Genomic DNA, 21,711 nt, shown 5'->3' with positions numbered 1-21,711 from the left:
ATAAAATAATCTATTTTATCATCGTAAACCAAAGAGTATTAATATGTCGTATTAGTTAAATAAACAATATTATCGTTTAAAAGAACAGTTATCTTAAACATATCTTTAACATTATCTTCCTCGCTATCTCAAACTGTCCCACAATTAGTATATCAATATTAGCCTCACAATTAGTAAATGTAATGAACCTATTGTCTATCTACAGGTCATCGTATAGCGAGAGACCGTACCGGACTGATACGCGCACTTCCTGGCCAGCTGTGACCCAACAGCCCTAACAAAATGCCTTATCGGACCCTCTTCAGTCAAAGTTCTGGGACACTTATCAGTCGTGAACGAAACCCGCTAGCATTCCGACCTAACCGTTAGATCATGCTTGATACATTGCGCGCAAATGATGAGTGATAATTTACAATGGGTGATCTTTTACCGAGTATACCGAAGAGTACTTTGGCCAGTGAGGTAGACGGATACAATTGGAGCGTGGTGGGACTGGACGCGTATAATACGGATGAAGAGCTGGCAGCGGTCGAACTGTTCAAGGACTACCCGGAAGGTCTGCTGCGTTTCGCATCAGCGTGCTGTGTGCTGTTTATGCTTGTTGGAATCCCCGGAAATTTAATCACTATAGTTGCTCTGGCAAGATGTAAGAAGGTAAGGTTTTATTTATTTATTTTAATTTCCCCTTGCGTACTTATATTTTACAATGTAATATCAAAAATAAATATCTTCTTTTAATAATAAATCGCGGCTGGAATTTAAATAATGTAACAATATAAATCATTTTGGGTCTACATACTTATTATTCATTACTAAACTTTAAGAACACACAAATCCGAATCCCCTGAATATATTAGGAACTTTTTTTGAACTGAAGATGAGGGAAATGTGGGCGATGTTGAGTCTCCATAAAGACATAGTAGGTTAAACAATAATATATATATATATTTCTTATATTATTTAGAAAATATATGTTCAACCCTGCTTAGTTCAATGTATATATATTTATCTACATATTTTATACAAAAATGTATATTTACCTGTACATGAATCAACAATAATAATTTAAAAAAAAAATTCTAGATTAATATTTAAAATGTATAAAGGCAGACGTAAATAAGTTATTACGAAAATATTCTTTGAAAAGGTTTTCTAATTCTATATATTAAAAATATTATTATGTCTCATTATTTTTACAGTAACCATAAAATATAAACGAAAGCTTTTCTGTGCAATTTTACCATTTTATTTCTACACCGCTTGTCTGAAAGTGTTATACTTTAATACTTTTTCTCATTAAAACCTAGAGCGTAGTAAATAGACATACATTGCAATTAGAATTGTCGGACGCTAACTTAATAGAAAATAAGAATTTTATTTCACGGAAGTTGTCCGGGAGTGCATGAAATGCAAGTAGTGCCCTGAAAGGACTTTGCGATAGTCGATGTTGCATTAAACTCTAAGTTCGAAGAAATATCCCTCATTAAGGTAGACTCTTAGAATTTTTTACATTTGTGATTATTAAGAATAGTATTATAAGTACTTTATTTACTTTTTATGTGGACGACGTGAAGGCGGACGAGCAAATGGTAGTGGTCACCACCACACCTTGGGAACTAAGTTATTGTTCCTTGTAGTTTCACCGGCTTACTCATGCTTCAAACGGGAACACAACCATACAAAGTATTGCTGCTTAGCGGTAGAATATCTGATCTGGTACATACCCAGACGGGCTCGCATAAAGGCTTACCGCCAAGTGATTTGTGAACTTTATTATTGATTACTTAAGTTTAACAGCCTCCTTGGTCTTGTGTCTAGCTTATACAGCTGCAGATCCCAAGGTTCATTATTCAAAATCTCTTTGACCAATACAAAGTTATGTATTATTATATACTCCTTGTTCAGGAGGACATCACTTTATTGCACAATACAATAAAATAGTAAAGAAAGCTGCCTAGTACTATTTAATTGTTAATTTAATTTATCCATATATATGACAACCTACACTTCTAGTAGTACACGTACAAGCAATATTGAACGTTTAATTAAACTTTTAGTTCACCAGCGCTTCTTTTCTCTAACTATAACTTATCAGCAAGAAGCTCAAACACAAACAAACATACGGATTTATTAACGGTAGCGATTTTATTTCATTTATCTTTATTTTTTTTTTTAAATAAAATCTTTCTTTTGTTTAACTAATAGAATTGATAAGAAAAATAATACTTACCAAATCAACAATTAAAATAACATGAAGTTGAAAAGATAATTTTTGTCATGTCTGTCCGTCACATTAAAGATAACGCTTTCAAACCAAACGACAGCCGAGACTACTGAAATACTTTTTATCGTATAGATAACAAAGGAATGCATCAAAATGTTTAAAAAATTCCATTCAATTTTCAATAAGCAAACAAATACAAATAAAACTGTACATTAGATATATAATTACATCTGAAAGTATAAATATTAGAGCGGAGATTGATAAATTGTTAGAACACATGAATCTTAACCAAAGATTGTGAGCTCAATTCGCGTAAGCGCCAGTGAATTTTTATGTGATTAATTTGTGTAAATAATTCATCTCGTAGTCAGTAGTAAAGCAAACCTGCATATAATTTATGAAAGTCTAAGTATATTTCCTACATTGGAACACCGTACTGGAATAAACTCAAAGATATGGCGATATTAACTGACTGTTATTTTTAAGGACTGAATAAAAAATACACTAATTTTGTAGCAAAAATTTAACATCATTACTGGCTAACTCGACGATCTCTTTAATCAACATTCATCAAGTCTTAAGTATCGATGCTAGAAGTAGAATAGTTATCACCCAGAACCAAAGGTATAAAACACCAAATATCTCGAACAATATTCATGAATATTTGGTTTCCGTCTTTTTGGATGGTTAAAATATTATATCGTGAGTTCGCGTCACCGACGTGCTTAATAACACTATATTTGTAGATAAACATCTGACGTATTCTGAAACATTAGTGTTGCGTCTTGTATATTTGTTTGACTATTATTTGAATTATTTAATTTTAGAATCTGCGTGTAGGACAAAAGTGAGTACCAAGTAAATAAATATAGGTACTAATATTTTTAAGATAAAAATATATTTAAACCTTTTTATTTTGACGTTTGAAAATTTTATATTATTTATATTCTAATATTTTAATCTTTGCATTTAATAATATTTTAACATCACAAATTTAGTATTTCTTGGACGTTTTCTTACTATCGTGGCAAAACAGATACAACTAGAGTTGTATTTATAATTTAAATGTTTTATAAAATCTAAAAATAATTTAAGATGTATTTAAAATATGATTATTAATGCCATGTTTATTAATAATATGAAAAATAATTATGAAAAAGGCTTGCGTTCCATTAAATATTTGGTTTTACTTAAAATATTAATATTTCGAAATCATTATTTATAAATTTAAATTGTGAAAAATGAAACATGTGCTTTGCTATTTTTTGCAAAAAATATTTTAGATATAATTTTATATTATTCGATTTCATTAGCAGAAGTTTAAGAAACAATATGGTCCTGGAATTAGAATCATTTTATAAACAAAATCAAAGTATACTTTATTCATATAGGCTTTTACAAGCACTTTAAAATCGTCATTTTACTGTATTTTTTTAGATCCTTGATCCTAAAGATGTTAGGTGGTAAAAGCAATAATATGTCCATTGATTGAAAGCTGAGTAGGTACTACAAAATATAAAACGACGATCGATGCGGTTTTTACGCGTTACTTATATATTTTTCAATCAAAAATTTTCATTCCTTACTTCAGTTACCATATTGTATCTGTATTGGATGACAATAACATCATTGAAAGTACAAAAAGTCTTAAGTATTGTTGATATTAATGATGAAAATGACGCAAACATTTATGTAAATACACTTACTATGCATAAATAATATGATTGTATTTTAATTGTTTTTAGACGTGAAAACCAGATTGATGTTGATGATTTTAATTAAAACATTAGGAAATTTAAAATTTTAATACTAAAAATTAAAAGTTTTCACTTCGATCGGCAGTCCATGTAACTGAAAATATTTTTTTTGGTATGCTTAACTAAAAAAACTACTAAGCCAACATACATAAAACTAACACCAAAACACGCAACACCTTTGGGAACATATTTGTAATATTAATAATTGTAATATTAATACATAAGAAGTGCTTTGCAGTTATACTGTAAATTAAGACTATTGAACTGAAAAGTGTGAATTTCATGTTCTTGTAACATTTAAAGCCGAAACCTTCCATAATCGCTGATGCTATTGCTGCTTGAAATAAGGACAAGCCAACAGACCAACTAACACACTCACACACCTTCTCACATTTATAATATTATCAGGGAAATAGAACAATCCAATTCAATAGAAAATCAAATTTCAAAAATCGAAGCTTATAATTCAATAAATAAAATAGTCCCGAGATATATCGTATAGGATATTTATTCTACGAAATATTGGTGGTAATAATGTTGGTGGATTTATATGTCACACGAATCTTCTACCGAACAATAATATATGTAAGTAGTATACAAATATAATGTAATTATAAAATTCTGTTAAATTATTAATTTAACAAAATTCTGAAAATATCACTGTTAAAGAACGCTTATTGTTCAGTAGAAGATTCGTTGGTTTTTATGCCATTATTATTTATAAATCAATATTTAAGGCCTCAATGTAAATAATTCTTATGAAAAAAAAACTGTCGTATCTGTATTATCTTTACCTTTTATATATAAAATTTTGGTAAAAAATAGTAACACCTCAGTTTCTTGCTCGATTTTTTCTGTAGAACCTAATATCTGAGCCTGTATGAAAAGATTTTATGTTTTCATTTTCATTTTGTATCTTAATTGTAAAACGCATTTGACTATTTACCGCAAGTATACAAATATAATGTAATTTAATTTCCTAAATCCTTTCCATGTCATTTACTTCTAAACTAAATCACGTCGATTATATGAGTTATTCCAGTAATAACCTGAAAACGCTTTAAGCTGAATATTATCCACCTGTCACGCTGCTTTAATTTATTCTGTGTAAGCTTAATGCTGCACCGCTCATATAATTTAAGCATATCCAAAATCGACATCAACGAAAACTGATTCTATAAAATACATTTTATATGATACGAAGTCAACAGATTAAAATAATTGCGATACAAATGTACTATACTTAATCCATAATAATATGTTACCCATTATAACGATACATTTATTCAATAGCATTTGCGTTTAATTTAATAAAATATCTCTCAATTATATTTCAATAATTGTTGTATTTAGGTTATTGACTTCAAAATTACAGTTTATTTAAATAATTCGTGTCAGCTTAAAATAATATGCGTCTTATTTTTACGAAAACCTTTACGTGCTTCCCGAAGCACAGGATTTTAAACACAGTCAACTTGACGACTACCCTTTCCCTATTGAGAATCCCTTCACAGAATAACCTCAATAATATTTTACTGGTACGACTTGGGGTTTGAAGCCTTGGCCAATAATAATATAACCTAGCAAACCAACGGACATTCAATAATAATACAATGAAAACTTACGACTCATTTATTAACAAGATATCATTAACAAGTCGGAAATATTTATAGCCATATCTACTTTGCCGTAGGTCAGTGATCATTGTAGTTATTGTAATAAATAGTTACAATATGAGGATGCGATAACGCAACGACGTTAGTTTATCTTGCTTAAATATGGACATTTATTACACATTTGTGAATGAGAGATTTTGAAATAAATTAAAATTGTTAAATTTATCGACGTACGTTTATCTCTACGGCGACGTTAAATAATCTCAAGTTACGAGCGCTAGGCATTTTAATAGATTGGTTATTTACGATTCTTTACGATTTGTATATTTTAACATAGCGCTAGCAACATAATATACCTTAAGAAAGAGAAACATTTATTCGGAATTGACCTTGAAATTTCACGTAATTAATCATTCTTTTGGTAATCCATGACTGATGTTTATAAAAAAAAAACGAACGTAATATAGGCAATCGTAAACAGCGGTAGCAACTAAGAGAAATAAATTGAAAATTAAATTACTAAATAAATAATGTTATATGATTATGTTTCAATTTTAAAGGTAAATTGAAAGCAATGCAAAAAACTACAATTACTCTTGAGTTACGAGTATATACATACATAGGAACATTACCACTGCTTCATTTAAAATTAAAAAACTAACAGTCTCTTCTAAATGTCTCTCATTATATTAAAGAGAAGGCTTGGAGTTTATTCCACACTTTCTATTTTTTACTCGACACTTTTCTTATGATATTTTACATCACCGCGGAATATAAGTTGAAAATTAAGCACAGATAATTAATTTAATAAAGATAGATAACTCATGCGGTACTTGCCTTAGTTCCAACCCGCGTTCTTTGTTAAGATTCATATATTTTAGCTATTAAGTCGTATCGGCTCGTTAACATGTAATGAGTATATTATTTATTTTAAAATTACCAAATATATACAAACAATTCTCCTACTTGCAACAACGTGCACTTACAAAAACGTAAATTTAATTTCGGTATAACAATAAGTATATGTGTGTAAATATCATACTTTTATATTTACAACGTATATAAAGTTAATAACAATAACTAATAAAAGTAATGATAATAGAATAATACGTATTTTTGTATTCAACTATTACTTATATATAATTTTGTAAAAATTATAATCATTAGCTGCATAATTGTTTTTTATTAAAGAGCTCTAACTATTTTTAAAACAATTCCAGGTACGCAACGCGACAGCTGTGTTTATAATGAATTTGTCATGCTCCGATTTGCTGTTCTGCTGCTTCAACCTACCGCTCGCTGCTTCAACCTTCTGGCAGCGTTCGTGGGCACACGGCAGGACGCTCTGTAGAATGTTTCCCCTCGCTAGATATGCGCTCGTCGCCGTATCGTTGTTCACTGTCCTGGCGATCACTATCAACAGATATGTTATGATCTCACACCCAAGGCTTTACCCTAAGTAAGTAAGATAATTTATTAAAATTATTGACAAAAAATCTCTTAAGTCTCTTAGGTTATACAAAATCGTCTTTGTACACGCCTTTACTCCACACATTTAATTTAATTAAATTCACTAATTTTATTAGTGAGTCTAAATTTGTATATAAAATTAATCCAAAATTATTTGTAGTAAAACAATACGTATTATTTAAAATACCTTTTATTGCAGACTCTACAAAAAGCAGTATTTGGCTGTGATGGTAGCCAGTACGTGGGCTTTCTCTTTTGGAGCTCTTATTGCGACATGGCTCGAAAAATGGGGTCGTTTTGGCCTAGATCCCTCTATCGGATCGTGCTCAATACTTCCTGATCAAAACCACCGTTCCCCAAAAGAATTTCTATTTGTAGGAGCATTTATGCTGCCTTGTCTAGCCATTGTCATATGCTACGCTAGAATATTTTGTATAGTAAGAGAAGCTGCTCGGCGTTCACGTGCACCTGGTAGAGGAAGAGCTAGACCAGGTCTGGAAGATTCGGCTGTTGGATCAGCTTCGACAGCATTAGAACGATCTCCAGGCCCAGAAAACGGGTACAATCATGTCGCACCAACTAAAAAAGCTTTACTTGCACCACCTTCCCTTCATTATCCTCCTACTCCAGGACCGGAACGTTCATCGTCTTCTGGTGTGGATACATTAGATGGTCACGATGATGAATGCGCTCTTGACGCAAAACCGAGAACTCCGAGCGGCGGTGATACAGCCAAAAGACTTCGTCAAGCAGCAGTAGCGCTGAGGCGATCACCAGCTCCAGTGAGACCACCCCGATTAACACCAAAAGATAGAAAACTTTTAAAGATGATAATGGCAATAATGCTCTCATTCTGGGTATGCTATTTGCCAATAACCCTAACAAAACTCTTTAGGGAGTTCACTTCTCATCCCGCAGCAAATATAGCGGGATATATTTTGATATATTTGACGACATGCATCAATCCCATAATTTACGTGGTGATGTCGAGCGAGTATCGACAGGCTTATAAGAATCTTCTGATGTGTAGAAGACGAGCGTGACGTTCGCCCGGCGAAGGTGTCTCCGAGAAGCGCCCGCCGTAATTATCCGCAAACAAATACTGTGAATTCATTTTAAGGTGGTCGTTTCAATGTTCAAGAGAAGTTACGATAGTTGAACTTTGAACACTGTTGTTTAATAATTATATATTAATCATTTATTGTATGGTAGTATATATAGGTATGATTGTCCATGTTTTGTACATACAATACGTTATAATCGCGAGCCGTCCGTGATTGTGCTATATGAAAGATTTGTATTGATGATAAAGTTTAATACAAAATACTTAATATAATATATATAAAAATGAATAATTATAAATGTAAGTTAAATCTGGCATAGAGTAATTTTCACATTTGTTCACAACTGATTTTGAGTTTAATTATAATGTCACATATTCGTATGTAAGGATAAAAACCACTTAGATTTATGACGTATGAAATCTTCTCAGGTTAAACTAATATCGATTTATGTTTCATTTTAATTTGAATATGAAGTAAATAATAGTGTTATAGAACAACATTCCGCAAGATAATTTCCTTGTTATGATAATATTACTTATACGTTGATATTTTATGTCTATTTCCATTTATAATCTATGAAATAATATAGAATAACGAATGTACATCCTAAACCGTTCTTAGATATTGTGTGGACATAATGACGTTATTGATAAATGTAACTAAAGGCAACTGACTGAAAATCAACTGGGCGAAACCCGTCGAATATCCGAAACTGAGTCATTAGGGAAACTCATTCTAGGAAAAAGAATCAACGCAATGATGTTTACAATAAACACTCATTTGTAATGTTATAACTGTGGATGTATGACGTGTGAAGTGTAATTTCAGTTTAAGATGGAATTAGTACAGAACAAAAGTGATGTGTTTGTGAATGGAAGTGCGTTTATATCTGATGCGGATCTGGCATCAGTGGAACTTTTCAAGGGTTATCCGGATGGTCTGATGAAATTTGCAACAGCTAGCTGCATTGTCTTCATGATGATTGGAATTCCAGGGAACATCATCACTATTGTGGCTCTAGCGCGGTACGAAAAAGTAAGTATTGTAGTTTTTTTCGTGAATGAATAAAGGAATGGATAACAACATTTTTCAAGAAAAATAAACTGTTGTCTATTGTTTATTCATTCATTATTGAGCGGCTGTTTAGTTCATTATTCCTAGTTCGAGCCAGCATCATAAACTAAATTTTATTTTTATATTATGTTCAATACTAAAAACGTAATATATTTTAAAGTATACGAGTATTCATTTGACTTTTCGTTCATATAGTTTCACATGTAAAATATAAATTGAAAGCATTGATTAATTTTATAACATGCGATCGTTACATAAGTTTTCCTTAATTAATGTTAAAGTGTATATATGTAACATGAAACTAAGATGTTTTATAACCTTTCAAACATATATCATATCATATCAAATAATGAATAATGCAAAAATTGCCAATTTCGTCACAACTATAATCACCGAGCAGTCTAGTTCTGAAACTAAATGGAAACTAAGGAAATAATAATTATGACAAATTGTTCATTGTGCGATGCACTTGGGTAATACACAACTAATACCATATACCTCATTCTTGCAAACAATATAACAGTTTAACAAAGTGGAATTTCAATAAAATTTATAATTTAGTGCTTTTGATACTAATTTGACTATTTTTATAATGATTTCTCATTTTATAATAAATTGTACTTCTAATAGAAGTTATCTTCTATGGATTTAATTCAATATAATAATATACATTATTTTTATTAAAATAACATACACGCATTATGTATAATATGGTATTTTATTTTCAATTAAAAGAACAAAAGACCGTTTATTTTTGGTAAATATACATACAACGCATCTGGTAAATGCTTAAAATGTATATATTTTCAGAAAATATCGAAATAAAGTGACAAAGTTTGAGTGCAAGGATGAACTAATGTGAAATTATTCTTAGACACACTTTATTTCTATAGAATTTGAATCTAATCCCGAAAATATAAAGTTTAATTTGCATTGTAGATCATGTACCATGTAATATATAATCGCAGAACATATTCTCCATGTTAATATGTGACCTTTAAAAGTAATCAAGTCGTAATCCACCAGACCGCACGTCGTCCGGCCGCAATCAGTACCGGGATGGTACTGATTACAACTTTGCGTAAACAAAAACTGATTGTATTATCATATTAATGTTTCCGTTTATTCGTTAATTAATTTAATCCCTTTTATTTGAAAATCCATCAACACGGTTAAATAACATGTTGATATTTGTTAACCGACTTTAAAATAAGATTCGTATTTTATACGTAGATTTCTCTGATATTAGGTTTCGAGTTTTATTTATCCCGCTGCAGTTCCACCTAAATCGTATACATTCCCACCTTAGGGTGAGGTATTGAAGCTTCAAAAAAAAACCTAAAGCTAATATTCATCGTGTAAGTTTTATAAAAATACATTATTCACATTTGAAATTATTATTTACTGCTCTTATAAAAAGGTGAATAATATTAAAATGTCACAGTTAAGTGCTTGAGGTAAACCAAAATGAATAAATTCAATTTCGTTATAAATTGTAATACTTACTTGTATTTTTGTTTCAATCTTATTGATAATTATAATTGCTTTTTTAATATATTTTCTTCTAATCAAATGCCTTAATTTATTGTATTTAAAACTATCCAAATAATCACATAATCTCAACAGACGATTTCATATATTTTGTTTTGTATTTTTTATTTCTCTTATATTTTTTAAATATATTTAATAACATATATATTTATAATTTAAAATGTACATAAGGATATATTATACACATTTTATTTTCATACATTTAATGAATCAATCAATTAGAAAAAAAATAACACATATATGAATATGGCACTTCGGTAAAGAAAAATACATTATGAAATTTGATAAAAAAATAAATTGACGTAGAAATATACTTAAAGATTATTAAAAATTTTTGTTTTTATTATATTAAAATTAAAAGTCGTAATTTTTAATCTATATATCACGTGACCTAAAACACGAGCCTCCGTGGTGTGACGCCATTGGCAAAAACTGTCAGTTAAGTTTAAACAGCTAGGTTACATATCTTTCAAACAATAATAATTGTGTTTTTTCGTCTGTGCATTTTAGAATACCCAATTTTTGTAGTATGTATTAGTAGTATGTGTACCCAAGTACGAATACAATGCATTTAGTCTCTTTCTAAATATATTACTAACAGCTAATTCGCGCGATTTACTTGCTTTAAAAGGTATAACATTCTTTCTTATGAAATTATCTATCTGGCACAATTTTATTTTTTTGTAAATCAGACTGCGAGATATTTGAATTAGTGCATTCAAACAAACATTTTTAGCTTTACATTAAGTATACATGTATGTAAATCAAAATAAGACTTAAAATACCATTTCATACTGTTAGGGTAACACATTTAAGATTTCAACATTTGTATAAAACATAAACAATGTATTATTTACCGTATTGAAACGCGTAATGTTAACAGTATGACGCATGTTAATACGTAAGTAACTTCTGTAATCGAGAGTCATCCTTTGAAGAAAGTTTCTTGAGACTGCTTCCAGGACAGTATGACTAGAGCTTGACGATGAGAGTTCCCAGGAAATAATCATGATAACAAACTTTACTGTAAAATTTGTGGATTTTTTTTTTTTTTTTTATTTAATAAGTACACTAACAGTATACATATTAATTGATGGTTTACACAACATCCAAAAAAAGAAAATCAACTTCTGATATGTACATCGATTACAAGTGTACATAACATTCACATTTAATTTTAGCGATATTTGGATTTGATTTCTATTGAATTCGGACAAATGTGTTTATCTCTTATGTAATAATATAATTTTAAGAATGAATATTGAATAACAATAAAAGGAACGCGTTTTTAAAATAATATCTAAAATTAATCGTTTACAATGAAGTTCGAAATTAGAACTTGCAAGTCAAATCACTAAGTCACATAATATAAACTTGCAAAAACAATTAAACATCTTAGTTTATCTAGCACATATTCAAATCGATTATTTTAATCCAGTCATAACTCATATTTTTAAACTGGCCTATAGTTATATGAAAATTAAGTATCTTCAACTTTGACCGCCAGAAATTTATAATAAATGGCAATACAGGGCAATTGAAATGAGCCTTTGTGACGTAATCACATTATTTAGAACAAATGAATAAGATATATGACGCATATAAACGTGTACACCTGCGAGCGTGACTCTTAGAAGAAAGTTCCGCAATACCGGATAGTGATACGACGTGATGAATTGAAGTGTTACGAATAAAAGATAAAATAATCGGCTTAGTTAAACACATATTTAATATTTGAGTAATAATCTGAAATTTATAATGTTTTTGCTTATAATTATTTATAACAGGCAATTTGGTATCCTTATGATTATTATATCCATACAAATTCTAAAATGTAATATCCTTTGTACCTGTAATAACACTCACTCTCTTAACAAACTAGAACACTGTAGTACGAAATGATGATATTTAACAAAATATCTGGTGGGTACCTTATACGCATTTATGTCGATCCCAACAAAACACGTAACGCGTTCTTTCGTATAATTTGTACGATCGTCATTTGAATACGTCATTCTTTACCTTTAAAATTAATACTTAATCGTTGAAATTAGTCAGCTACGCTCTTAGTAATTGTAGTTAGGGAGATGATGAGGATTTTTATATAAGATTTGCTAATATTTCAAATAGATTCAGAATAATACCATTATGTTAAATTTTAATACATTAGCTATGTAGGGCTAATAATATTTAGGGGTTAAGGCCACGTTTAATTATTAAATTTTTAATAAAATACACTTAGAAAATACAATCTAATTTGTATTCTTATACTGTCTCTGCTATTCGCTGTCTCACGCACACTAAGACCTTTTGTAAGTACGTGCGTCACATTCCGATAATTTTAGCGTGGAGGGGCGCGCCTTCGTGAGTGGATAGATCTATACGTTATTTACGTTGTTTACGAAAAAATGACTGTCAGTTTTATTCTCACAGATCGAAAAAGTATAGTGAGCCTTCGAAATATGAGATATCTGTCCCGTTTGCGTGTTATATTTTTCTTAAATCATAGTAAGACTGAAAATAACACAAAAATAGATCTCTTTGATTGTACCTTTTTTCGCTTTAACAAAGATTCTGAACGTCAGCCTCAGAGACAACAAATTACGGATAGTTGATCATTGCTATCTATAAAAATACAGTACAAACCACTTTGATTGTTGGCCGTCGTCTATTACTTACAACACCCTCTCAACAAGGTTTATCCATAAATTGTTATTCATTATGTTATATTCTAACGCCAGACATCAGTACTCAGTATTGTTGTGTTCCGGTTTGAAGGGTGAGCCAGTGTAACTACAGGCACAAGGGACATAATATCTTAGTTCCCAAGGTTGGTGGCACATTGGTGATGTAAGGAATGGTTAATATTTCTTATAGCGCCATTGTCTATGGCCCATTTGCTTGTTCACCTATCTATATCATAAATGTGTGACCGATTAGAATATTCTACTGCTCTGAGACACAAAGCAAAAATTTAATAACGAAAATGTCACTATAACGTATAGAGCGTACGTGCTTTTAACGTCAGAGTCGTCTAGTGAAACGAAAAAGTATTTATATATATGTATATATGAAGTATACACAACATTTCGTTAATATTCAATTTCTTACATTTTTAGTTGTATTCAATTTTGATTTCAATTAATTCTATAAAAAAAAAGTTAAGCGCTGTTATTGTTTCATTTGCCTCGCTGTCTTTCAATTAGATTCAACGTTTCTTCATACTTATATTTTAATTGAGGAACCCTTATGCAATCATAGTAATTTTTAGCAACGCACTGTAAGCAAATATTGCTTCAATAAATCATATTAGGACTTAGGGTAACAGGATAAGTAAACAGGATAGCGGCTCACAGCTATTACTAATACCAATATATTACCGCCAAATACATGTACCACCCTTAAGAACTGATGATACAGCATTAGTAATTATTGCTGTTTACTTACCTCGGGTTTCCGAAATACTGATTCAAGTCCAATTAACTAATTTGTCTCAAATCCAAATGGCGATTTGTCAAAAAACAACAGGCGATCAACGAGCGTTTAAATAAAAAACCATAATAGTATAATTTTGATTTTGACCAATGTTTCTGAAAATGGGGGTTATTGTATAATAACATATTTCTGAACTATGAATTTCTAAGTTTCGACAAATCATACATTATACAATTATTGAACTAGAAATATTAACTCGGTGATCGTTAGTTTGTTAATAAATCTAGTCAGGCTGTATATACAGTCCTGTCCTCCGAAAAATTTATAACAATATCACTATGACAGTTTTGATTTATAAGTGTTTTTCGTGACCGTCGCGACAAATTTCTTGTTTTATACCAAAAGATTTATTTTCATTAAAAGCTGCCAGAACTTTTACAAATTTTTATTCACATAAGTACTCGTTTTGGCGAAATGTTGAAATTGTTCATTATACCATAAATCATATTTTTATTTATTATATATTTTGTATTTCACTTGGATAATAAATTCAATTTATAACGTCAAATTGTCGAGACAATAAGTTGATTCCAGATTAGATAACCATTAAACAAATATACATTTTTCGAATAAAACGCTCAGAGAATACTGAGAGACGCAAAATATAATGTTTTGACTCAGTACACTGAACTTTCAAAAGCATTTATCAATATAGATCGAATGACGGCTGCTTTTTTTTATAATAATCTTAATATGTAACTAATATAATTATTTTTTAAATATTCACTAGCGACCCCCCCCTGTTTCGCACGGGTGCAATGATGATACTATATATACTACAGAATGTCTTACAACGTTCACAGTCATTAGACAATACAAACCGCTATGTCCCTGCGTTTTATATCTGAAATATCTTCGAAAATATTCATTTAAATTACACGCTGTAAAGGGCAAGTGCAAAATGTATTTAAGGCACTTAATTGGATAATGATAAAAACGGTTATTGTGGGTTATCCCTAAAAGATAGACATATACTATTCCGAACTTTTTTAAAGAACTTTATAATGTGTACATACAATACTGTTGTACATTGTTTTGATCTATCTCGTAGGTTTAAGCCAGCGTTTGCAATGTAAGCGCAAAAGAAATGTGTTTATTTACTACATCACTTTAGACACCTCTAAAATTATCAGTGTTTCTCTACTATATTATACATATGAACCTTCCTCTTGAATCAATCTATCTATTAAAAAAACCGCATCAAATTCTGTTGGGTAATTTTAAAGATCTAAGCATACACAGGAACAGACAGCGGTAAGCGACTTTGTTGTATAATAATTATTGCCGTTAGGTTACTCCTTTAACACACCATTGTACTTAAATGCAATATAAAATTTGTGATATATTTATCGGAGCAGCGGTAAATTTGTTAGTAAAAAATGAAATACGTGATAACGATATGATAAAACATTTTTTGATATATACATATATACCATAGTAACTTAACGTATTTCTAAGGATTCAGTTACACACGGTAGACACGACATGTAGATAGACTAAGTGACTAAGGAAATTATTTCTTATCTTATCACGCTTGGCCCGAGAACTTGAAAATGATACAATATAGTCCCTTGATAGATTTGTAAATATTTTACTTATAACTTGGTTATTCGATTATTCAGAAATAATACATCATAAATTGCTGATTTTATTTAAATATATAATATGTTTGAAATGTTAAGCCAAAATTACTGTAAAATATAAACATCGTTATAACCATAGGTTTTAAATCCGTTAAAATATAACAATAATATTTTATTATTTTTGAACTTAATTCGTCACTAGGTGGTTATTTTGACATTCCAATAATTAGGTATATTTCATACTAATAAAATGATCTCTCAACTGTAAACCAATAAGGAAGATGAATCGATTCGATTTTATATAAGTTTAGTCATTCGTTAATATATACTTAACATTCATTAATAATAAATGTATTACTTCTTTTTTTTTTTATTTATTTATTTATTATATAAAAAAGTTTTTACAAAAACATAAGTTCTCGCCAAGCTGGTATGCTTAACGGCGAATATACGGCGAATAACGGCGTATATATATATAATAGCTCATCATATAATTGAGCAAATACAGTCTTTGATCTAATCTAATCTTTGATTATGAAATGAGAAAAATAATAATGCGTTATGTTGATACGGTTCTATCAACTTGCAAAAATGGTCAATTTCTTCATAAGCAACGTCATGATCGAATTATTTATTCGTTCTTGTGATTTGAAAACAATATTGTGGTCTCGTTGTAATATGTTATTTATTTTTTATTTAAATCGAGTTACAATAAAAGAAATCTTTTACACTACTTAATAGTTTTTAATTTTTTTTTAATCATCACATCACTAAAATAATTATGATAGTAGGATTTATGTGTGATTTTCTCTGTGCAGGTGCGAAACGCTACGGCCATATTCATAATGGGTCTATCTTGTTCGGACCTGCTCTTCTGCTGTTTCAATCTGCCTCTCGCCGCTTCCACTTTTTGGCATCGTTCTTGGACCCATGGCGGCCTACTGTGCCGTATGTTTCCGCTGGCAAGATATGCCCTCGTTGCTGCCTCACTGTTCACTGTCTTAGCTATCACAATCAACAGATATGTCATGATTGCACATCCAAGATTATATCCTAAGTGAGTACTTATAACCAGCTAAATATTCAAGTTTCTTGTATCTTATTATATCTTTATTGCTTTGAAAAACAAAATATTTCATTAACAGGTTGTACAAGAACCGAAACATAGCAATAATGCTGATCTTCATATGGATTCTGTCGTTTGGAGTCATGATAGCTACATGGTTTGAAAAATGGGGTCGATTTGGATTAGATACAAATATAGGATCCTGCTCTATTCTTCCAGATAAAAAGAACAGATCACCAAAGAAAGTCCTTTTTCTTACCGCTTTTATACTACCTTGTATAGCAATAATACTTTGTTATGCACGTATATTTTTCATCGTTCGTAAAGCAACGAAAAAGTCTATGAACACTAACAAACGATTACCGAACCCAGATGAGCTGTCATCGGCGGATACGTCCTCCTCGGTATCAGCACGAATAACAGCGGAAATTAGTAGCAATTATGCTATGGAACAGACCATAGATCTTGATATACCACTAAGGACTGATCAAAGTCCGGAAATTCAACGTTCGACGACGTTCAAACTTAGCACGAGAGACGACGTCGTGAGACATCCTGAAGATTTAAGACAAGAACCAACCAGACTTCGAAGAACCGCATTAAGGAAATCCATGGCACTTCTGAAACTTTCCCTGCCAACACGAAAAGATAGAAGACTGGGAACGATGATAATTGCTATAATGATATCATTTTGTTTGTGTCATTTACCTATAACGATTACAAAAGTATTACGCGAGATTAACCCCCACCCTGCATCTAATATAGCTGCCTACATTCTTTTATATTTATCGTCTAGTATTAATCCTGTAATTTACGTAGTCATGTCAAATGAGTACAGAAAAGCCTACAAGAATCTATTTAGGCGGCGAAGCAGAGCTTCGTTATCTTTAAAGGCAATCAGAAATCAATCATAGCGTGTAGAATTAATTGGTAAATAATTCCTTAGAATATCACGTAGGACTTGAATTTAATACTCAATTTAATATTTATTTAGGTTAAGGTTAGAATACATATATCTTGCGAATTATGTGTGTCGTTTTTTTTTTGTCTTTTGTAAATATTGATAAATGTTATTTACGTAATAAAGGTTACATGAGGTTTCATCATTAAAATGATGATTAAAGTAGCTGTTTTTCAGTAATTTATTGTTGTAGATTAGGACTAGGCTTGGATTAGAAATATCTTAGGAGTAATCATACACGTTTACCTGTTATAGACAAAGAATAATAATATAATGTTATATAACGATACGGTTATGTAGGAAATCATTAGTATATAAGATGACCAGTATGATTGTTTAATAAATGGGGCCCAAGAACAATTGTTATTGACATTCCGTTATATGATATGATATGAATCACAAATATTATATTAAGGCACGCGCACACTAGTCGAGACATTAACAAGCAAAAGCTCTACGGCGATTTAATGTACTAATTTAATTAGCATTGTTTCATAAAAAGATATTTATTGTGCTAGTTTTATGTTATTATATTTATGGACTAAATAAAAACAATAGCAAGTTCGCAATTCAATGCTAATTTCTGAAATAAAAAAGACTGCTTTCAACAGCTGACTGCATCTGATATCTATTTAAAAAAAAACTGTCTAGTGATTACTCTTCCTTTAATCATAGACGGCCTTAGGTTTCATCAATAATTTCTTTTTACGTGTCACGACTAATGTGCGAGATACAGAAATACTGCGTTATAATCTGTTTCCAATGTTAAAAATATCATTCAAATTAAATGTAGGTTATAATTGATAAGATAACAATAATCTATTTAAAGTTAAGCAATATGTGTGGCATGGAGATTGGTACAATAATACGAGAAAGCAATCGAAAGGTATTGTAAATTAGATGTTAAGGGGAAGATTATCGATATGTCGATAATTTATCTTCTCATCTTAAATCTAGTATATGTATCACATTTGTGAAATGATTTATAGGTAAATTAAGCGTATTTGTTTAATTTTGTCTGTCTCGTCACTAATCGAAGCTTCCGTCGTGCAATAATAACGAAGATGTGTGAGCGAGAAAGTATACAAAGCTTCGGTCCTTCTCGCACAGAGTTGCAAGCACATTTCTTTTAATATAATGTATGTATATTTGAAACGGTAACATCAAAGGAAACATATATTGACACAGTTAAATAAGAACTGTGTCGTACTGAGTATACAACGTCGTGGTGTGATATTTTTTACTTAAAAAAATGTCAAAGGCATGTAAAATTATTATAATTGTTATTATATAAGGTGCTGCCGTATTGACATGAAATCTACATTGACAACAGATTATTTAAGAACTATGCTGAATGAATTATGCATCTATAACTTCTTTATAAACTAAAACATAAAATTAAAGCAACAAAGTGCTCAACAATAAACTTTTAGAATTTTCACTGTAGCAAAATGCATATTAATAGTATCAATAAGATAATTAATGTTGTGTTTTGTTATCAATAAAATGTAGACGATGTTGATAAAGAATTAGACGTTAAATTGGAACGATGAATGATAATGTTTTTTTAAGGATATTTCATTGTAAATAAAACAATTAAGGTGTTTTTAAATTGCCATTATGATATTCTATGGAAACATACTGACACTCGATTCTCGTCCTACTTGTGAATAAATTTGAAATCCACTTACGATGATATGCTATTTTGATGCGTATATTCCTAAAATATTATAATTACTCAATTCTCTGATATTTTATTCGGGTAGAGCCGACTCTACCGATCTTTAGTTTGTTCATACAGAATATGTCTTCAGATCCGAATCTGAAGACATATTCTGTATGAACAAACTAGAAACTCAATAATGTATAATTCAATTGTGAAATGTCAAGTGATGTCAAAATAATTTTAACGTTAAAACGATATGCGCACGTGCATCAAAAAAGGGTATAACCGTAAGTCCATTTCAACATTTCTCGAGATAGATAAGACTGTCTTTAGACAAACACAGCTGTTTCATTTTATACACAATATATATAAAATATTTTCTATTGTATAAGCCAAACATATTTTATTTTAAAATACGAAATTTCTCCATTTATTCACATTTTTGCTTAAATAAGAATCTTAAAGATTTCGTATATTTATAAAGCAATCGAAAAAGAAAAGTAATTTGTCGATAAATAAAGTTGCAATGATTTTATATTAAGTAGAAAAGTAATTAATTTGGGTCTGATCTACAAAAAATGTTGCTAGGTGTAAAGTTTTCTACGATAAATTAATCTAGTATTGGGAAATGGATGTAGCAACACCAAAGGATTGTCACTAAGGAAACTTATGTAGAATTCTCTAATGCACAAAATTATTTAATCAAAATGTCATATTAAAAAAATATTATAAATTTATCACATATATAACCGATATTATATCAAAATTAATATTTCCTTGTTTATGAATTCAAAACAGTTGTGTTCAAAAATGTTCTGTATTCTTTATGATATAAGTTTTTGGAGATGTAGTGATGTACCAAAGAACCAACTCTCCTGGGGCCACAGAACCCTAAGCCATTGTACTTACCAAAGATAAATAAAGATAATAAAACGAACTTCAAATACAAATGATTTTAATTTAAACCCAAAATACATATACGACATATTACAATTATTTTTTAATTCAATTCAATCGTGTGCCGACCGGGCACAGATTATTTCGCCAATATCATTTAGGATTGAGAAGACACGAGATTGATCGGTACGGTTGAGATAACAAAATCAATTAAATTTTGAAGGCAAGCACAGTAGTAACAGCTTCCTAATTAATCCCAATCAACACAAACATTAAGAGTTAATAATAAAGTGAATTAAAAGCTCTGGAATGGCTTTTACTGGCAGACCGGAACAAACAGACAGACAAAAATTGCAAAAAATGTTATTTCGGTATATGTACCATATATACATATGTATTTAATAAATAGCAGTTATTTTAAAATTACAAACAGACACTCCTATTTTATTATATTTTGTAAATATAACAATAATATTTACATAAGAATGAACAAATTGGATTAAACACAAATGTCAACAACAATTCAACGTTTTTGAGCGAGAGACTTTAGGGTATGGACTTTATGGAATAGGGGAATATCGTAAGTAGGATGAAGTAATTTAGGGCAAACGAACATGATATCGGTTGCGCAATCTTTGTCTAGGCCAAATTAACATAACGAGTGGTCATGAATTCTTATTTTACTTAGGTGAGTTGGAGTTGAATAATGGCCGTGGCGTAACCGGTCTTAATAGTGGAAGTGACCCAACGATCAGCGTACCTGAGAAGTGAAAACCTAGTTCGCCTTAGAATTTCAGGGAATATCGCCAAATAAAACTTACAATTAACCGATTTTGATGAAATCATTAGATATGAGTCTGCCACCTCAATACTAATAATATCTGAGTGACTTGGTATCCAGAACAGCAAAATTTGTTGGCCTTATGATGACAGAATCACAGAGCCCCTCTGATCTTTAAAACAATCTAAAATCATTATTTACTACGAAACGGATTTTCTTTAATGGCCAACAAACAGCTTAGTGAGTCAGATAAAATAACAGATTGTTTTATGTTGTGATAATATTTATCTTGATTTAAGTGACATTAATACTATAAGAAACATTAAGTATCCTTTACATCCCTAATGCTTCACTGTGTGTGTGTGTGTGTGTGTGTGTGTGTGTGTGTGTGTGTGTGTGTGTGTGTGTGTGTGTGTGCCTGTAATAACACTGGTTCACTTAACTTTCAAACTGTAACACAACAACACAACAAGCTGTGACGGAATATGCAATTAGCTAGTCTAATA

The 21,711-nt window shown here is 30.4% G+C and overlaps 2 protein-coding genes across 2 annotated transcripts; both read left to right on the top strand.

Moving 5' to 3' along the window:
* Positions 1 to 236: 236 nt before the first annotated feature.
* On the top strand, positions 237 to 8,154 carry LOC125068781 (G-protein coupled receptor moody-like). The gene is made up of 3 exons (XM_047678091.1): positions 237 to 654; positions 6,818 to 7,056; positions 7,267 to 8,154. Exons 1-3 carry the CDS (start codon positions 415 to 417, stop codon positions 8,108 to 8,110), a joined length of 1,323 nt encoding a protein of 440 aa, XP_047534047.1. The 5' UTR covers positions 237 to 414; the 3' UTR covers positions 8,111 to 8,154.
* Positions 8,155 to 8,729: 575 nt separating this feature from the next.
* On the top strand, positions 8,730 to 18,315 carry LOC125068763 (G-protein coupled receptor moody-like). The gene is made up of 3 exons (XM_047678065.1): positions 8,730 to 9,166; positions 16,653 to 16,891; positions 16,980 to 18,315. The coding sequence occupies exons 1-3, from the start codon at positions 8,966 to 8,968 to the stop codon at positions 17,812 to 17,814; spliced, it is 1,275 nt and encodes a 424-aa protein (XP_047534021.1). The 5' UTR covers positions 8,730 to 8,965; the 3' UTR covers positions 17,815 to 18,315.
* The last annotated feature ends 3,396 nt before the right edge of the window (positions 18,316 to 21,711 follow it).

This window comes from Vanessa atalanta, chromosome 14 (genome assembly GCF_905147765.1).
Source record: "Vanessa atalanta chromosome 14, ilVanAtal1.2, whole genome shotgun sequence".
Classification (NCBI taxonomy): domain Eukaryota; kingdom Metazoa; phylum Arthropoda; class Insecta; order Lepidoptera; family Nymphalidae; genus Vanessa; species Vanessa atalanta.
Note: the sequence above shows the minus strand (reverse complement) of the source record. Positions and strands in the feature narration are given on the sequence as shown.